This window comes from Xyrauchen texanus, chromosome 39 (assembly GCF_025860055.1).
Source record: "Xyrauchen texanus isolate HMW12.3.18 chromosome 39, RBS_HiC_50CHRs, whole genome shotgun sequence".
In the NCBI taxonomy this organism is placed as follows: domain Eukaryota; kingdom Metazoa; phylum Chordata; class Actinopteri; order Cypriniformes; family Catostomidae; genus Xyrauchen; species Xyrauchen texanus.
The window spans coordinates 18,126,162-18,147,186 of NC_068314.1; the positions used below are offsets into that span (position 1 = coordinate 18,126,162).

Here is a 21,025-nt window from a genome sequence, read left to right on the forward strand (position 1 = left end):
GATTTGTGACAATCGAATTTATAGGGAAAAACATGAATGCACTGCATCTACATGGCGACTGGTTTTTCACCTGTGTAGACGACTCCATTAAGTTCCAATGACATGCTGATGCTGTTGAGGCCATTGGTGGTGAGGTTCAAGGCGGAGTCTGGTCGGCTCTCTGAACACAAAACACACAGTATTAACCTTTACATTTCTGTAAAACAGGCAAAATCTTCATTTTTCAAATAATTTTGAAGTTCTGTTAAGAACAGCATCAATTTTAAGGCGAGTCCTGTGGCTTTCAGGAACATGTCTGGGACAAATTTCACCTCAAAATAATAAAAAAAAAAGAATAAATTAGAAATGATAAAATGAAGAAATTATTAATATTAATGAGATTGATATGATTATTATTAATAAAATGTATTATTTCAGTAACCACTCTGTTATTCAATACTTCACTAAGGGATTAATTTATTCATGGCTGACTGTGGATAGTGAATTTCTACAATGTCATCAGTTACTGAAAACCATTGCTTTTGAATGATGCTGCATTCATGCCACTAGGTGTCAATCCAAGTCTAAGGCGACAAACACAAAAATGGCTAAATGCGCCATTAAATGTTCCTAAAACAGGCTTCATTTTCTTTATGCTATATATATATATAATTTAGAAAGCATTCAGACCCCTTCATTTTTTCACATTTTGTTATATTGCAGCCTTATGCTAAAATGCTTTATTTCACATCAATCTACACTCCATACCCCATAATGACAAAGCAAAAACCAGATTTTTCATTACTTTGCAAATTTATCAAAAAGAAAAAACTGAAATATCACATTGACATATTTATTCAGACCCTTAACTCAGTACTTCATTGAAGCACCTTTGGCAGCGATTAAACCAAACCCCCTGCTCTGATTGGTCAGCTGGCCTAGTCTGTTATGACTGGTCAACCTTGTAGAAGCTGTGTCAGAAATGTAATGCCCCTTGCTATAACGGAGTTTCAGGCTTCCTTAACAGCTGTAAACACTATTGTAACTATGGTAACAGTGGCATCAGTTTTTTTGCTGTACCAGTCCGAGTCCGATAATGAAAGTTTGGAAGAACAAGCTGATCGACCCAAACCACCGTCGCAAGCATGACTTGAGCAGGACGTTTCACAGTGGTAGGTTTTAATTACGTAGCTTTCTTAAAAGTGCACTGTTGATTATTGTGAACCTAACAAAGCTTCAAGTAAAATACTTTGATAGTGCATCTAAGTTAGTCATCTTTTGCTGGAATGAGTGTAGCCGAAGGTTTTTCACCCGAGATATGAACAGAGAACAGAGAGCTTACTCCTGGTTAGTGAGCAGCTTGTAATAATTATATAAGACTCTTGAGATTGACCATTTTGTTACACAGTTTTAGGTAAAAACTGGCCCACAGCTGAACAGTAAACCCTTGCCAAAACAATAACATTACATAGCAAGTTAGCTTAATTATGCACCTCTTCTCTCTCCTGGCCACTCCGGTCTTGAGACTTGCTGAAGGACAGCCCTCAGAGGTGGGGCAACAATGACGAGAGGGAGGGGCTAGTCGTTCCGCCCACTCCAACCACCCTCCCCCCCCGTCCCCTTTTGCGTGGAGTTTGTGCTTTGAAACTTTGCAGACATTTTACATGCAGTTATATTACACACTAAAGAGAAGGTAAAATCTCAAAAAGCATAATAGGGCATCTTTAAGGATTTTAGACTATTTTATATGGAAAACAAGTCAAAAAGACATGATAACAATAGGATATTTAGCAGTGAATTTCTTTAGTGAATTAAACGTAAGTATTTTTACCCTTTAAAGCCTCAAGACTGTTTGGATTTGGAGGTTTTCTGCCATTCTTCTCTGCAGATCTTCAAGCTCTGTCAAGTTAGATGGGGACAGTCCATGGACAGCCATGCTTGATTGGATTAAAGTCTGGTGCTCTGGCTGGGCCACTCAAGGACATTTACAGAGTTGTCCCTAAGTCACTCTTGCGTTGTTTTGGCTGTGTTCTTATGGTCATTGTCCTGTTGGAAGGTGAACCTTCGTCCCAGAGGTCCTGATCACTCTGCACCAGGTTTTCATTAAGATATCTCTGTATTCTGTGGTGTTCAACTTTCCTTCAACCCTGACCAGTCCCCCAGTCCCTGCCGCTGAAAAACACCCCCACAGCATGATGCTACCACCACCATGCTTCACCGTTGGGATGGTATTGTGCAGGTGATGAGTGGTGCCTAGTTTCCTCCAGACATGATGCTTGGAATTGAGGCCAAACAGTTCAATTCTTCATTTCATCAGACCAGAGAATCTTGTTTCTCACAGTCTGACAGTCCTTTAGGTGCTTTTTTGCTCATTCCAAGCAGGCTTACATGTGTCTTAAACTGAGGAGAGGCTTCCATCTGGCCACTCTGCCATAAAGCCCAGATTGGTGAAGAGTTGCAGTGATGGTTGTCCTTATGCAAGTTTCTCCCATCTCCACACATTATCTCTGGAGCTCAACCAGTGACCATCGGGTTCTTGGTCACCTCTCTTACCAAGGCCCTTCTCCCACGATTGCTCAGTTTAGCCGGGTGGGCAGCTCTAGGAAGAGTCCTGGTTGTTCCAAACTTCTTCCATTTAAGAATAATGGAGGCTTTTGTGAACCTAAAATGCAGCAGAATATTTTGTAGCCTTCTCCAGATCTGTGCCTCAACACAATCCTGTCTCTGAACTCTGTAGGCAGTTCCATTGACTTCATCTTGGTTTTTGCTCTGATATGCATTTTCCGCTGCGAGACCTTATATAGGCAGGTGTGCAACTTTCCAAATCATGTCCAATCAATTGAATTTGCCACAGGTGGACTCCAATCAAAGTGTAGAAACATCTCAAAGATGATCCAGAGAAATGGATGCACCAGAGTTAAATTTCAAGTGTCATAGGTAATGGTCTGAATACTTATGTCAATGTGATATTTCAGTTATTTCCTTTTAATAAATTTATGATTTTCTTTAATGAAAAATCAGTTTTTTGCTTTGTCATTATGGGGTATGTAGTGTAGATTGATGTGATTTTTTTTTTTTTATTTCAAGCATTTTAGCATAAGGCTGCAACATAACAAAATGTGGAAAAAAAAGGAAGGGGTCTGAAAAATGTCTGAATTATACGTACGTAACCACACCTGCCTAATATTGTGTAGCTCCCCCTCATGCCACCAAAATAGTGCCAACCCAAATCTCAGTACAGCATTCTGAGATGCCATTCTTCTCACCACAATTGTACAGAGCGGCTATTTGAGTTACCGTACATTTTGTCAGTTCAAACTTCAAACCAGTCTGGCAATTCTCCGTTGACCTCTCTCATCAACAAGGCATTTCTGGCCACAGAACTGCTGCTCACTGAATGCATTTTGTTTTTGGCACCATTCGGAGTTAAGTCTAGAGAGAGTTGTGTGTGAAAATCCCAGGAGATTAGCATTTACAGAAATACTCAAACCAGCCCGTCTGGCACCAACAAACATCCATGTGATATCTAATAAGCCAATCGTGTGGCAGCAGTGCAGATATGGGTCAGGAGCTTCAGTTAAATGTTCACATCAACCATCAGAATGGTGATCTCAGTGATTTGGACCGTGGCATGATTGTTGGTGCCAGATGGGCTGGTTTGAATATTTCTGTAACTCAGGGCTCCAGACTAAAAAAATGACTTAAGAGCCATTGGCTCCTAAACTAAAACATTAAGGAGCAAAATGGCTGTTTTTAGTCACCAAATCATATAATTGCTCAATTTAGATTGCGATTCAGAAACAATGAAAAGGACGAAAATGAAGACCGCCGATAACCCATTAATCGGAGGTTTATTAAATATATACATACATATATACACGTGTATGTACACACACACACACACACGATACGCAAGTTTGCATTCCCTTTTGTCTCAATGTTCACACCCCTTTCATAATTTATACAAGTATAACAGATAAACATTTAATACTGCCCTTCATAATCTACATAAGCAGATATTTACATAAAGCACAGAATGCATATAGTAATGTGTTGTCTTCGTGAGCATCAATGAAAGTTTGCACCTTGTGTAATAGTTCTGTATGTGTCCCTCAAGTGTCAAAAGCTGGATCATGCATGCATGCATACACATATATATATATATATCTCATTATTATTATTATAATAGAAGCCCAAAATACACATGGGACTGCTATTTTGAAATTTCTGCACTCCCAGTTTTGAACACACTAACAGATGATTTGCTGAGAAAGTGGCTCGGTTTCAAACTGCTAACCTGAGCTCCTGAGTTCAAACCCTCAGTTCTTTTCGGGTGATTCATGAAAAAGATCCTGTTCAAAAGAGTCATTTGTTCACGGCTCTCTCACGCTGGGTTTGTTGTCGTGTGCGGTGCAGTGAGCTCATCAGAAACAGAACGGGTGAAAAGCGGCCAAATACACACTGGTGGTATGTACTTTAAAAATATATTCAATAACTCACAAGACGATATCTGACGAAACCGCATATGAATGCACACAACCTGAATGTCGCCAATAGATTTGAAATTATTGTTGCAATCAATTATTTTTGGTTGCATTTGTTACCATTTTAGTCACCGTCTGGAGCTCTGTAACTACTGATCTCCTGGGATTTTCACTCACAACAGTCTCTAAAATGAACTCTGAATGGTGTCAAAAACAAATCACATTCAGTGAGCAGCAGTTCTGTGGATGGAAACGCCTTGATGACAGAGGTCGACAGAGAATGGCCAGACTGCTTCAAACTGTCAAAGTCTATGGTAACTCAGATAACCGCTCTTTACAATTGTGGTGAGAAGAATAACATCTCGGAATGTTTTGGCAGCACGAGGGGGACCTACACAATATTAGACAGGTAGTTTTAATGTTGCGGCTGATCTGTGTGAGATTGAGATATATATATATATATATCTCAATTTATTACGGAAGCGTATTGCATTCACTTGAGAAAAAAAAAATCTTCTCTGTTTTTCTGAATTAACGAGTTAATTATCTCAGAATTATGAGATAATTTTTCATTAAAAACAATATTTTGTTCTGTTTTTCTGAATTAATGAGATCCCTCAAAATCCTGCCAGGAGCTCTATTTTAGCTGGATTGCATGGAAGTAAACATGTCCCGCCTTTCAAGTTTAATCCGGTTTTATTTTACTTTGGGTCTGAGACATTGGGAGATACTACGGAGCCCCCGAAGTGACCTGTGCAAAAAAAAAAAAAATCTAAGAGACTTTTGCGTGCGCACGCGTTGCAGTTTCCGGTGTGTGTATAGCTCTTTTCCAATTGCGTCATTGCCATCATTCATTTACTTAAAGACACTGAGAGCATGGATGCGCATGAATTTATAGAGATATATTTTAAACTTGGCCTTCAATACAAAGACATTACTGTCTATGACATTTGTAATACCGTCATGGCTGAGACACGCTTTGATCTTCCAAAGGACACTAATCAAGCAATAGACTTGTTTGCATTTAACACTAGAACTACCGGAAGTCTATAACTACTAGAATGGCCATAGTGGTCATTCTGACCGTTCATACTAGACTGTACCAAATGTCATGTCATATTTACATTCGAAACTTCTATTGAGGTTTTAGAATGAAGCTTCTAATGTCTGTCGTCATATTTTATGGCGTCATCACCCTAAAAATGTATTGAATAAAATAGAATAATATGGATTAAATGGAGCCAAGCTGACATGAGATAGTCCTACATAATACGATCTTTTTTTGTAATATATATGCTAGACTATATAAATACATAGGCCTATATATATTATATATTAGCTGCTAGACTGCCCGGAAGGTGCGTGCCTCGCTTTGTGTACAGCAAGATTTTTCACCACAGTGAAAATGTTTTCGAAAGTCTAAACGCCAACAAACATGGATTGAGTCGAATATTTAGTTAGATAAAAACATGTTGTGAATTTTGGAAATTATTACATCTATCCTTTTTCAAAACATGTTGACTTTTGGACTTTACAACACTCTGGAGTTATTGGAAATTGGAAACAATCCTATGCAGCCACCACTGGAATCAAAAACCATGAATAAATGAATCTGTTATATTAATAATAAACACCAGGACACGAAATTTTAATTCTAATGAATGTGAAAATGTATTAGTTCATTGACAACCACAGAACTTGCTATTGTAGCTAATTACAGATACAAATTTGATTATTTATATTAAATTATTCTCTTTGTAAAATAAAAACAAATCAATACAATAGCTTATAAAAACATCACCAAAGTGTATTTCAATGCATAGTAAAAACCTTAGACACGTATGAAACACATATATAGGCCAAACCCAAAATGGCCAAAGTGGTTAATAAAGAATAACATTCGCTAAACTGTGGGAAAACTGATTTAGAAAGCAATATTTGTTTTACTGTGAGCAAAAATATCATGCTGTAAAACTATAATGAAAATAGTATGCTGTAAAATCATTATGAACGAATTCTCCTAAAAGTGGGCTCACTTGAACAAAAAAGGGGGCCCCCTTTTAGGAGAATAATTTAATATAAATAATCAAATTTGTATCTGTAATTAGCTACAATAGCAAGTTCTGTGGTTGTCGATGAACTAATACATTTTCACATTCATTAGAATTAAAATTTCGTGTCCTGGTGTTTATTATTAATATAACAGATTCATTTATTCATGGATTTTGATTCCAGTGGTGGCTGCATAGGATTGTTCCCAATTTCCAATAACTCCAGAGTGTTGTAAAGTCCAAAAGTCAACATGTTTTGAAAAAGGATAGATGTAATAATTTCCAAAATTCACAACATGTTTTTATCTAACGAAATATTCCGCCTCAATCCATGTTTGTTGGCGTTTAGACTTTCGAAAACATTTTCACTGTGGTGAAAAATCTTGCTGTACACAAAGCGAGGCACGCACCTTCCGGGCAGTCTAGCAGCTAATATATAATATATATAGGCCTATGTATTTATATAGTCTAGCACTATTATATATTACAAAAGATCGATATGTAGCACTATCTCATGTCGCTTAGCGCTCCATTTAATCCATATTATTCTATTTTATTCAATACATTTTTAGGGTGATGACGCCATAAAATATGACGACAGACATTAGAAGCTTCATTCTAAAACCTCAATAGAAGTGTCGAATGTAAATATGACATGACATTTTGGTACAGTCTAGTATGAACGGTCAGAATGACCACTATGGCCATTCTAGTAGTTATAGACTTCCGGTAGTTCTAGTGTTAAATGCAAACAAGTCTATTGCTTGATTAGTGTCCTTTGGAAGATCAAAGCGTGTCTCAGTCATGACAGTATTACAAATGTCATAGACAGTAATGTCTTTGTATTGAAGGCCAAGTTTAAAATATATCTCTATAAATTCATGTGCATCCATGCTCTCAGTATCTTTAAGTAAATGAATGATGGCAATGACGCAATTGGAAAAGAGCTATACACACACCGGAAACTGCAACGCGTGCGCACGCAAAAGTATCTCGTGCGCACGCGAAAGCCTCGTAGATTTTTTTTTTTGCACAGGTCACTTCGGGGGCTCCGTAGTATCTCCCAATGTCTCAGACCCAAAGTAAAATAAAACCGGATTAAACTTGAAAGGCGGGACATGTTTACTTCCATGCAATCCAGCTAAAATAGAGCTCCTGGCAGGATTTTGAGGGATCTCATTAATTCAGAAAAACAGAATAAAATATTGTTTTTAATGAAAAATTATCTCATAATTCTGAGATAATTAACTCGTTAATTCAGAAAAACAGTAGATTTTTTTTTCTCAAGTGAATGCAATACGCTTCCGTAATATATAAAAATAAATTTTCACCCCTCAATTATATTCTTTATAAGTAACACTACCATAAAATACCATTTAGACAGCATCTGAAAGCATACTGCCTTACAGCAGAGGGCGCTCACACAGCCATTTCTTAGTTGATGTTTCAAAAACAACTTAAAATCCACCTGCAGTGGTAAGGGGAATTAATTCAGTATCTCATTCATATTCCGATAAAATACATAAGGTGAAACCTCTAGTATTTAACACCTCTAACCAAGAAAAGGAAGTCACACTCTGTTGAAGGCAGGGATTCCCCTCACAGGAAAGCACTCTGCCTTGTTTCTTTAACTTTGTGGTTTGAAGTGAGTCACCACCTCCAGTTTACTAATGACAACTCTTTATGGCACCATTCTTTAGGCTTAATACATCAATGCAACTCACACAGTTCTGTTTCTGATAACATCTAATCAGTGTAATGTTACACACTGTCTTTCCTCATTCATTAGAATAGCGTTTAGTAAGAACAGTACTAGTTTATTGCCTGTTGCGGTATAGAGTGTGCTGTAATGACTCACTACAGAGACGACTGTTGACAGCTCACCTGAGAACTAAAGATCTATAAAATTGCCGGTAATTGAGTTTGGCTGTGGTAATATTTTCACAGCATTTCCAACCAAAAAGCTGGTACCAGTGTATGACGATGTGAGAGGGGGCTGGCCGTACCACACTAGAGAACACAATGAGATCATTTCATAACCCCAGGAACCAAAAGTTGGATATTCCAGAGACAGGTTTCCCTGAAATATCAAAGATAGCACAAAAGGTGTTTTTTTTGTTCTTAGGTCAGTGTTTATGGGAAAGAAATTAAGTATTTTAAGTTTGTAAATTCTGATGAGGCAGCTTTTTACATCTTTGATCTCAGAACATGCATTTAATCCACATTCAACACAGTAACAGCTAGTATTTCCTTTGTATAAAATATGGGTGTTTAAGGACAGATGGCGATATCTAGACAGCAGTATAGCTAATGATGATTTCGTGCCAATGGGTCCAAAAGTCTTATAACAATGATGATTTTAATATGATTTTTTCCCCCCAATACAAGTAATATTATCAGCATTAGAAGTTGAAACTGTTAGAAGTTTAACTGAAAAACATTTCATGAATTTCTGCATTTCTGTGGTGTGGTTTGGCATGTTCCCTTTTTGAACACAGCATGCAATTAGCTGGCTTGAACTCCACAAGCTTGTGCAAAATTGTATGATCCATGTTATTCCAACATGATTCGAGAATGTTCCAAAGAGAATCTTATTTGCTTCACTGGAAGCAAGGAAATCTGACCTTTTGTACAAAGGAGTTAACATGACCAATGTCACAAAGATGTTATTCAATTTTTTTTTTTAATATGACCTTTTTTTAAATTCTATTAATACTTAATTATTTTATATTAAATGTTTTTTAAATATATTATACATTTAGAAACATTTCATATATATATATATTTTTTTTTTTTCTTTTTTTTCCTTCTAAATACTAAGACTTTTTTTATTACTTCTAGGGTTTACATTTTGATTTCCAGATTTTCAATGAGGTCACTGTATATAAAATGTTAACAAATGTGACACAAATGTTACAGGGATAGTTCACCTAAAAATTAAACTTCTCTTGTGATTTACTCACCCTCCTGGCATCCCAGATGTGTATGACTTTCTTCTGCAAAACCCAAATGAAGATTTTTAGCAGAATATCTCAGCTCCGTAGGTCCACACAATGCAAGTGAATTGGTGCCAAAATGCAAATGAATTGGTGCCAAAATGTTCCCACATAAAGGCATCATAAAAGTAATTAATATGACTCCAATAGTTAAATCCATGTGTTCAGACATGATATGATAGGTGTGGTTGTGAAACAGATCAATCTTTAAGTAATTTTTTTTATCATAAATTGTCATCCCTGCCCAATAGGGCGCAATATGCACAAAGAATGTTAACCGGAGAAGAAAGTGAAGAAAAAAGGACTTAAGTATTGATCTTGTTCTCACCTAACATATCACTTCTGAAGATATGGATTAAACCATATGGATTACTTTTATGTCGCCTTTGTGGATTTTGAAGCTTCAAGATTTTGGCACCAATTCACTTGCATTGTATGGACCTACAGAGCGGAGATATTCTTCTAAAAATCTTTGTGTTCAGCAGATAAAAGGTTATACACATCTGTATGACAAATTTTGGGTTGAACTAACCCTTTCATAACAACATATTAGTATATGTGCTAACATAATGCATTATAAACTAACAATGACCAATTGTTTTATTTTTTTTAAATGAACATTAACGTTAATAAATACTGTAAACATATAGTCTACGGTGTTAGTTCATTATGTGTAATGTTAACAAATGTAACCTTTTTTTAAAGAGTTTTACCCAACAATTTCTAAAAAGAGAAAATCTGAATTAATCATGGGCAAGGCTTATGGTACGCTTCTGAAAATGGTCAAATATCAGCCTGGCTGAGACATAAGCAAAACAAAACATAAGGGCAAGGTTATCATCCAACGTTACCTCATGAAAACCAAATATCAGCTAATATTGCACTTTTACTAACCGAGAGTGCTATAGTATCAGTACCTTGATTGTTGATGCGTATGTTCATAGGGATCTGTGCTGTCATGGCCAGTAGGTTGTGCTGCAGGGCTCTCTGCAGGAGTCGCTGGTGTTCCTCCATTGGTAGTGCAATCTTCTTTTCCGGCGGTTCCCCCGACTCCAACTTATCCCGCAGTTGCTCCAGTGCAGCTACCTGTGCAATGGTGGCTGCCTGCGCAGCCGCAGCTACTGAGTGACTGGCCAGAGACACCGGCAGACGAGCCTGAACTCCATCATCATCTGCAACAGAGAGAGAGAATGAGACACACATAACGCATTTTAAGGAATATTCTGGGTACATGTACTAGAGGGTTTTAAAGCAGAAATGTGAAAATTGTATTTCAGTTAAAGCCCTTAAATTAATTATTCAGTAAACAAAAATGAGCTGTAAAGTTGGTCCAATTTTTTGTAATTTTGAGGTATATTTAGGGATGAACCTCTGTTAATGCTTTACTAATGTAATTCCTGTGGGTGGAGTTTGCTCCATGTAAAAAATAATTAACATTATAACGTCAAAGCCTTTCAAGCATGTGACTTTTTAGTCTCAATTTATTGCACAGTAGAAACAGACAGGTATGTGAGGGGAGAAAATGGGATTGGGACATGAACCAGGCCAGATTCAAACTCAAGATACCATTTAGCCAACAAGTCAAGCAAATCTTACCCTTTTTAGCTTTCTGTAAGGATGAGAGAGGGGTTCCGTTGCTGGGCAGGGTGATGCCGATAGGAGGCATGGACAGTTTGGGAGAGGACAGCATTGTGGGCGTTCCGTTGGGTGAGTAGGTGAAGAGTGAGCTGCCGAAGCCCTGCCTGCGTCCCTCACGCCGGTTGCTGTCAATGGCTGCCTGGAGTTCATTGGGATTGCTGAGGCCTCTCTTGTCACATTCATAAGGATACAGATACTTCATATATCTGCAGAGAGGTGGGACATTAAAAAGACAGGATGATACTAACATTTCCAAATAATTATTAAATTTTAAAGTGATACTTTTGTCTAGAGATGTGCAAAATGAGGGATGTGTTGATCAACAACTAGTCGGCCTTCAGGTAATCCTGTATAATTAAACTGATTTAGAGGTTCTTTGAACAGGATATCGGTTTGCTGTCTGTACATCTGCACATTGCCTGTACAGCTGGAGTCAAGCTTACCATCCCCTGCTAGTTGTGATTCGCAAAAACATGAAAGTAGTACTTTAAGCTTGATTTGCTCCATTGCGGAATTTGAGTATGGTCAGGGCGCATGGTTTGCTGCATTAACATTTTTGAATATTATTGTTTAACAATTAAAATCGCTGTAAACTAATCGTCAGAATAAATAAAAAAAGACTACATTAATACATACTGTGTTCTGAGAGTAAAGGCAGCACTGGTGATGGAGGTCGGCAGGTTCAGCCCTTTCGTGATCTCCCTCCACAACTTTTTATTTATGACCTCCACCAGCCCCCCTTTTTCAGTCACCAGCTGGTACAGCATGTAGAGATCCAGCACCTGCTTGGCCATGATGGGTATCCTGTTCACTGGAGTCCCTGCACAAAAACAAGCCGCTGTCAGTCCGCCTGAATGGTTTATAAGAAAGTTTCAAATTCTATAAATAAAATAAATGCCCATATGTATTTAAATTGGGTAAATATCTGGAGTTTCAGCTCTTCTTTAGGCAATGCAGTGTGGTTGTCATGTAATGCTGTGCAGCGTTGGGGAGGAACATTTGAGTTACATTTTTCAGTAGTTCATGCTTTTTCAAATTTGTCCAGTAACCAGCTACTTTTTTGGATGATTAGCAAGTGTAGCTTGACAAGTTTCTGTTTTTTGTAATATTATATTGCACACAAAGCTTTACAGATGAGTGAACAGTAACAAGTAACAATCACATATTTGCTTAAAATGTCCAGTCTCTATTTCATATGAAGCACTGGGAAGTCAGATTAATTTCAGTGAATCAGTTTATTTGGACAGTTCAATTAAATTAACCTGTGCAAAAAAACAAAACAAAAAAAGATTGATTAATTTAACTGTGCAGCATTTTTGTTTTGGCAGTGGATTACATTATAAGAATATATTAATAATATAATAATTTTACATATATTATTTTAAATATAATCTGGAAAAAATACACATAATATTGAGTCACAGTTTTTGACTATTTTTTGTTATATAAATTGTGGCTTTTTTTGTTTTATTGCTGTTTTGTGTGTGTGTGTGTGTGTGTGTGTGTAAATTGATTTGTTTAGATGCTGTCACCCTATTTAAGATCCTCGAGATTGTTTTGTAACAGATAAATACTGCTCTAATGGGACAAAATCCCAATACAATCATATAATTTAACAGTTTTATATTTAAGCAGATACAGCACCCCCAAAATAGTTTTGAAATTGCCCAACCCCACAAATAGCTTCAATATATTTAGCTACTATTTATTAGTAGTAGTGTATATTGAAGCTAACTACTTTTTCAAGCTACATACACAATTGTTGAACTACTTTAAATTATAGAGAAGCTTGTAGCATGACAAGCTACAGCTTTTCAAGTAGCTTCTCCAACACTACAGCAGTTTTATTTTCAGCACAAATGCACAATACATTTCTTTTCCAGGTTATTCATTTATTAACCAGGAGAGCAGCTAACAAGTGGTGAAGAGCATTGTCATTGGCATGATGGACAGTGCAGCATTTTTGATTGCATGTAGACGACAACACATGCTTTGAGAGCTCCAAGGCTGGATCGTGACATAGACATTTGTTCACACTCCCACGTTTATAAACACACACTCACATGTGCATGTATGAGCCACTGCGCTGGTGTAGCATGATATAAACAGTGGAAACTGAAGTGCTTAAGAACAAATGTCCCATATATAACTACACATAAACATCACTGTGGTGATGTGAAAAATGAGCAGAGTGTTGAGGTTAATTTGTAAGAGGTCTGGATCATAAAGGCCTCAATTGTTTTGAGTAGTAAAATGATGATTTTTATTTATGCTTACCTCTTTTCTGCATGAAGCTGAACAGATCATCCAGGAACTCTTTCCTTTTTGGGTCAATGTCCAGTTCATAGAGCTACATATGGAAAAACACAGACAAAAAAGCTAAATAGATGTATTAAATGTTCAATGCATGAAACTGTGTACAGTATAAACTACACAGCATTTAAAGAAGGATTCAAGTATTAAATTCTGAACATAGCCCATATCAATTCATACATTGAAATATGGGTGAGAATAACAAATGTGACTTTAGATTGGTTTGATTCCTACTTGTCAAAAATAACATTTGTAGTGTCTGTTGGACATGAGATGTCCTCCTCTTCCACAATTAATTGTGGCGTTCCGCAAGGATCCCTGTTAGGGCCAATACAGTTTTAACTATATACACGTTACCGCTTTGTTGTGAGATCGAAAAACTAAAGGTGACAGATTTTGTAGTGAAGGCCCCAGGATTATGGAACAGCCAGCCATGGGATATTAGTTTTGCTGAATCTGTGTCTGTTTTTGGATCTCATTTTAAAACTCATTTGTATAGACTTTGATAAAAATTTTTGTTATGGATTATAAAACAGAATTATATAAAATTCTTTTTTAAATGATTGGTTTAAACTAAAGCAATTTCATAGCATTTATTACGAATGTTTGGACACCTAAAAGATCTTAATAATAGCAGGTGCAATCTCATGGGCCAAAAGGTCATGCTTTTTAATCACGCACAACCAGAATAACGGCGATGGTAGCTGAGCAACGATGAACGATGTCTCAATTCTTTCTCACAGAAGCTTCTCTTTCCCTTGCTTCTCATTTTCTTCCCTTCATCCTGAGCTCTCATTAGCCACACAAGGGCTCTTACAGTCTTCTATCAGCGGACTGGGCAGGGGGAAGGGTTGAGTGGGCACAGAGGCAGGCCTGGAGGCCAGTGCAGGGTTAATTACAGGATGTATGCATTTTTGAGGAGCACCATGCTATAAATCTCTCAAATGACTCCCTTCTCTCTCTCAATTTTCTCTAAGGGCCACAGCCCTCAAGCCCCCCCCCCCCCCATATTTTTTTTAACCCACTATTCTACTGTTTATGCCTCTTTCCAGTGTCTCAAACCAGCTGCGAAGCAAGGAGCTGATTATAGACACTTCATAACTCCTTGCCATTCCAGCCTTTATAAGCCTCACGTAATGCTTAGGGATGTCAGAAATGATAAGTATTCTGGTTATGATTTTTTACAATTATATTAGTAATTAATTTACGACTTTAGATCACCCCCAAAAAAAAAATTCTACTTTTTTCATCCTTACTCAATTACAACAAAATTTATTTGCGAACGCGTGTCTTTAGTCACATCGTATAAAAAAATAAAATACAAAAAAGTCTGTAACTACACTCATTTGTAAGAGTAACAAGCCTTAAACAGAGTAACAGTTCCTTTCAATTTGGACATGGTGAAAAAATGTAAAATAAAAATAAAAGATATGACAGATTCAGTAAGTGTGCCATTTGACAGATTCAAACTGATGACTTGTGAGTTTAAGACTGATTTGTGGGTCTTTTTGAGTGTTTTTTTTTTTTTTTATATTTAAAAGAACTGGTTCTGCTGTATATTTGCATGCAACCAGCAAGACATCACAATACAAATGTGCGCTATTTATTGTTTTTACGGCTCGCAGTTTAGCCCACAGCTCAGCTAAAACATTTTCAACTCCAATTATGAGTTTGACTGGTTCCTTCATGTAGCATTAGGCCAACATTAGGCATATGGTTGGATGAAAAATTAGGTTTTAATGTACATATTGAAAATCTCTTGAAAAAGCTTAGACCAAAACTGGGTTTCCTCTTTCGTTTAAAGAAATGTTTTCCTTTTGAAGCAAGAAAGAGAATTATTCAAAGCTGTTTCCTATCAGTATTGGATTACGGTGATGTGATTTATATGCATGCAGGTTCATCGTCGCTAAAAAGATTGGATTGTGTTTACCATGCTGCCTTACGCTTTGTGACGAGTGCCTCCTCACGCACTCATCATTGTACTTTATATGAATTGGTGGGTTGGACTTCTTTGTTTCAAAGGAGAAAAATACACATGTTGATGTTTATTGCTAAGGCATTGTTAGGCAAATTACCAATTTATATCTGTCGTCTATTATCTTATTGTATTTGTAATTATAGCACTAGATCTAGTGCAAAACTGCTTTTAAAGGTTCCTAGAGTACGTTCAGAGCTTGGTAAAACTGCCTTTTCTTCCTATGCCCCTGGTTATGGAATGAGCTGCAGAGTATAATAATGATACAAACTCTCCCCTCTTTAAACGGTTTTAAAAATCTTTTATTGAACAATTTAAAGGAAACGTGTGCATGTTTTGTAAAGTAACTTTTGTTGCCATTTTATGAGTGCTGGGTTACATTCTATGTACGATTTTTTTGTTTGTATTGTATATGTGAAACTTTTTGTGCTGCCATTTTGGCCAGGACTCCCTGGAAGAAGAGATTTTTATCTCAGTGGGACTATCCTGGTAAAATAAAGGATAATAAAAACATAATGAGCAGGCAGAGAGAATTTATAACCTCTCAACAGAAAAGTGAAGGAACTGACCAGTAAAATTCCAACTCTCGCCCAAAGATCACACCTTCAGGGGGCCCCAGCTCACACTAATGGATAGAGACTGATCCTTTTACCCAAATTCTGCTGATATGCTCCGAGACCCCTCCCTCACTACTATTGAAACACATCTGTTTATCAGTTTGAATCAGGTGGAGGGAGAGCCATCTGACAGAAACCTCAAATGCAGGGTGGAGAAATGTACCAGAAAAGTACTGCTCACCATCACAACAGAGAAACGTCAGTTGGATGTGAACGTTGAACTGAAGCGAATATTAAGATCTAAAAGTTTAATTTAAACTTTAATTTGTTTTGTTTTTTATGATGTTGGTGGTTGAATTCAAAGAATACATCAGCCAAGATGAAAAATCGGTCAAAATTAAGGCTACTCGTTTGCAGAATACAAACAGATCTTTTATAGGATTTTTAATGTTTTCAATACAACGGCAATTGATTGCAAAAGTGTCATAATAGTAGTTAATGCGACTTGCAAATCTTATTCAAAGTCTTCCGAAGGTGTACAATTTAAAGACAAGTTATTTTACAGTAAAGCGAAAAGTGTCACTCATTTCCAAAGTAAAATATCTTTCATTTGTTTTTTCACCAAAAATGTACTGCATGGCTTTCAAAAGACTTGTAGTATACAAAGTTATATGGACTACATTCCAGATTGAATGTTTTATTTTTTTTTACTTTTTGGTGCTTAAATGTAATTATATGGAAAGAGGTGTCAACATTCTTAAAAAATAAATTGCGTTCCACAAAAAAACACACCAAAACAACAACAAAAAAAAAATAGAATAGCATACAGGTTTGAAAGGAAATTCACTAAATGCAAATGAGAATTTTTGCCCTTATTTTAATTTTGATGTCTTTTCCTAGAAAGGGATACACAAATATTGAAATGCAAAATTTATGTAACAGTGACATACAACAATAATGTTAAGAGTAACAATAAAGGTGTGAAATGGATTTGTAGGTCAGATATACCTACATCTCTAAGAAGGTTTCTCAGTAGAGAGAATGAATGCTAAATTGGATACCTCGAATGGACATCAAGGTCTTACATTGTGTTTCGATGACATGTGAGCTTTTGGACTCAAAACGACACCGCAGCATTTTACACCTGCCAATCACCTCAAGAGGCAGGCAAAATGACAATGGGTGGAGGGGCCGGAAATGAATGAGGCCCAAATGAGAGGGGTGGTGGGGTTGCTAACCATAAAAACAGTATTGATCAGAGACGGCTATTGAAGCTCACTTCATTTGAATGATGGGTTTTGCATTAGTTGATTCTGGTTTCTGCAAAAAACTGGAGGGTCACACCCTCCCTAACCAAACCACAATCTCCCTGAAACACCTGCAGGGAACGAAAAAGGGTTTTAGCAAACCTGAAACTCTGAAATGGAGCTTAATTATTCAAATGATTTATCATTTTAACCCATACTGAAAAATTGTGTGGGCTGAAGTCAAACCTCTAAGTTTCATATGCACTCAATAGACAAAAAAATAAATAAACTTGAAAGCAAATCAGGAAATCTATATTAACATAAAAAAATTAAACGTTGATTGGCAACACTTATCAACCATTACCTTAACTACCCATTTGGTTTAATTCTGAACTGATCAGCAGAAATAAAACCACAATGTTTGTTTAGTGCACCACAGAGAATTAAGGCTTCTATCAAATCACAATGCCAGCCACTGAAACAGTAGACATCCTGCAATATAAATAGCCATGAATTAAATATTATGTAGTTTTTGTATCATTTAACATGATTTCTTAAAAATAATATATACAGTATATAATTTGAGATGTTTGCTCAGAGAAATAAAGAGAACAAAAGGGAGAGATAATCTGCTCCATTTCAGGTTCCATCAGTATTGTAACGGCTCTAGTCATTTAAACATGTACCCTGAACCTTGCCTACTTTGTTTTCTCGTGTGGCCCATCCATCCACATCAATTTGCTAGAAGCCAAACATTTGACCTCTGACCTCAAATATGTCCACCAACCACCTCTGTAATGTCACAATGGGAGGAGGTGTATTTGAGGGTATCTGTGTGTATTTAAAAGCAATGTAAAGTGCTGGATACTGAATACTAAAGCACATCAAAGATGAGAAAATTAATTTGAACATGAAAATGCAGCGAACCGCCACTTTTTTAAGCTGCTTTGATGCCATTGGTTTGAACAACTTTATAGTATTAAAAAAACAACTGTGTAATATGAAACTGACTTGCTGCCAATAAAATATAAAAACAATATATTTTAAGTTTACTGAAAGAAAATATATAGAGAAATATACAATTAAGTAATTTGAGTGTCGGGAGAACAACTATTACAAAACCCACTATGCGTTTTCCATTTCCATGGTAAAAGGGACTCATCTGGCAGATCTATCTTCAACAATATAAGTAGTGAAGTTTTTCCAAAGGGAGTTTGGCTTTTAAACACTTAAAAAAAATTATCAAATTGAAATATCAGTGACTTACGGTTCGTGACAGAGAGAGGAAAAAACAGCACATGAAAACATGATATCCCAAGCTGTTCGGCCATCTATGTTTACATATCAGAGCATCTTGTCTGTCTGGCTCAGCGTTTTGAACTTTAAACCTCAATCTGATATCAGCTCACAAGCAGCAGCAGCAAGGCCTTGAAAACATCTTGGCAGCTATAAACTACTTCCCTTCATCGATATTCAGCACACTAGCACTGGAGTGAGTCATCTGTGCAATTAAAGCAATTTGAATGGAAGAATACCTACGGGAGATGTCTGTCTGAAGCACAATATGGAGACATGATGTCATGTCAACAACATAAGACAAATTGCTTTCATGTAGACTGTCCATACATCCAACTATTCAACTTTTAGATCCTTTAAAAGACTTTTTCCCCAGACAAAAGTAATAAGACAGCGGAGTGATAACAGGTCAGTGGTGAAAACTAATCTGTTAAGCAAATAAGGCACTGATATATTTTTACATCAGGAGCTCGGAGAACATAATTAGTTTAAACAAAGATTGGAACCTTGAGATGCATCAAATTGCATAAACTTTGAGGGATATAAAAACCCAGGGACAATATTGAAATGGCAATTCAACAACAGATCGAAATATAAAACTGCACATGCCGTTATTAGCGAGAGTGTACAGCAAGCCTATAACTTCTCGAACTATAAAAACTAAGTGATGATATATGGAAAATTAACAACTGTGGGAACATAAAAATAAATCAATGATACTCTATAGCAAATCAACAAATGATTGAACTTTAAAAACAAAGTGACTATATTTTACAGCAAACAAATAACTGCTTGAATCACAAAAACAAAGTGACAAGTTGACAACAACAAGTGCATAGCAATTCAGAAAGTGCATGAAAAGTAGACTCTTTGAATCTAGCTGGATGTGTTGAGGAAATAAATGTATAGGAAGGGTCAATTAGTGTCCAAACTCCACATCAGCACGGTGCCTTTACGGTCAACCCCTTCAATCTGCTGCGCGCAAATCAATGTTTAATGTTAAAACCACTAAATGGCAACTGAATGTAGAAGGTGTGATGAATTTTTAAAGAGCCCTTTTCTTTACTGTCCATCTGGGCTTAATTTGCCCTGCTGTTCATGTTTACAGCAGACACATCAAAGAATACTTCTGCTTTTCTTTCACCTCAGGAGGTTTGCATTAGAGGAAGGAGTGTGCAACATTTCATAAATCAGCAAACTAAATGTTTTTCCCTTCATGTATGATACTTGCATATCATTTAGAATGAATGTCTCAGTTAAACCAAACAAAATTAACTAGACGTTTCAATATGACAAATAATAATAAAGCAATAAGCCATGCATTAACACCTTAACTGCAGTAAACAAATACAAAATAAAATCACTAACGCATGGCCTCATGTAGCTTAATGCTTATTTTAACAGCAATAAGACACCAATGTTCATTCAATTTACATTTTTGAATAATAGGAATAAACAAATCCACTACCAAGTTATATACTTCATTAATCTAACGGTAGTCTGTTTACAGTTGCCAAACAACAAGGTGTGCATTGAACGTGGCTCATCCAATCATAATGTAGAGTTTGAACTATGTTTTATAAAATTAGTTTTTATTACATGTGCAGTTAAATAACATGTCCATTGACTATTTTTTAATAAACATAGATTTTAATTTTAAAATGTATATGATTTTAAGGGAAAGGGTATATTAATTCCCATGACTGGTCAACTGGTTCTCACCACTTTTAGCCTTCAATGGTTCATTTTAAAAGGTCCTGTGGTGTAACAAATTAATCTTTAAAAAAGTATAAATATTCAAATGTAATCTTTGTTAATACGAGGTCATAAATGCTAAATGCATAAGAAATTATACAAGAAATAGCACATTATTGTAGTTTATGGCAAAGTTATGAAAAGGCTACAAAACAAACGTGTTTAGATGTCACAATAGGCAATGTTATCAGCAAGAGGAAATTACATCAAAGCACCCAGACAGCGGGTCCATATATACATGTACGTATATCTACCTATATGAAACAGACTTGTCTCTTGCAGGTCTTGTTTCCAAGTAGACGCCTTACTAAAAAAACCTCAGCACCTGCATCTCAACATAAACGGAGGGGGAAATTTGCATTGTGACAAAATCAATAGCAACATACTCATTTTTTAAGGGTTAGTTCACTAAAAATTAAGGATTATGTTGTGCGGGACTGACAGGCTCAGTCACTACTTCACTTTCGATGTGTAGAAAAAAAAAAAAAAAAAGATGCATGAAAGTGAAGGGGGAAGGGAAAAAACGAAAAAGGCAAAATCAAATCAATCCTAATGAATTAAAACCACAAACTTGGCCAGCAGCGAGAATAAACACATCCTCATTGTTTAAATGATAACATGTCATTTTTGATACCAGCTAATATATCAGTGTCTTTGTTCAATTCAACTTCATGGCAGGCACAGATAGTTCTGTCAGAGACATTTGGCAGCATGCCTTAATGTGCGATTAATTA

The 21,025-nt window shown here is 36.5% G+C and overlaps 1 protein-coding gene across 2 annotated transcripts in view; it reads right to left on the reverse strand.

The window, feature by feature from the left end:
* LOC127633029 (AT-rich interactive domain-containing protein 3A-like) overlaps positions 1 to 21,025 on the reverse strand; it is a 45,261-nt gene that overhangs the window by 4,110 nt on the left and 20,126 nt on the right. For both annotated transcript variants that reach the window (XM_052111888.1, XM_052111889.1), the window contains exons 4-8: positions 13,426 to 13,498; positions 11,785 to 11,968; positions 11,107 to 11,354; positions 10,428 to 10,682; positions 71 to 160 (exon numbers count right to left, since the gene is read on the reverse strand). In XM_052111888.1, coding sequence (XP_051967848.1) covers positions 71 to 160; positions 10,428 to 10,682; positions 11,107 to 11,354; positions 11,785 to 11,968; positions 13,426 to 13,498 — 850 coding nt within the window. The remainder of the gene's footprint in view (positions 1 to 70; positions 161 to 10,427; positions 10,683 to 11,106; positions 11,355 to 11,784; positions 11,969 to 13,425; positions 13,499 to 21,025) is intronic.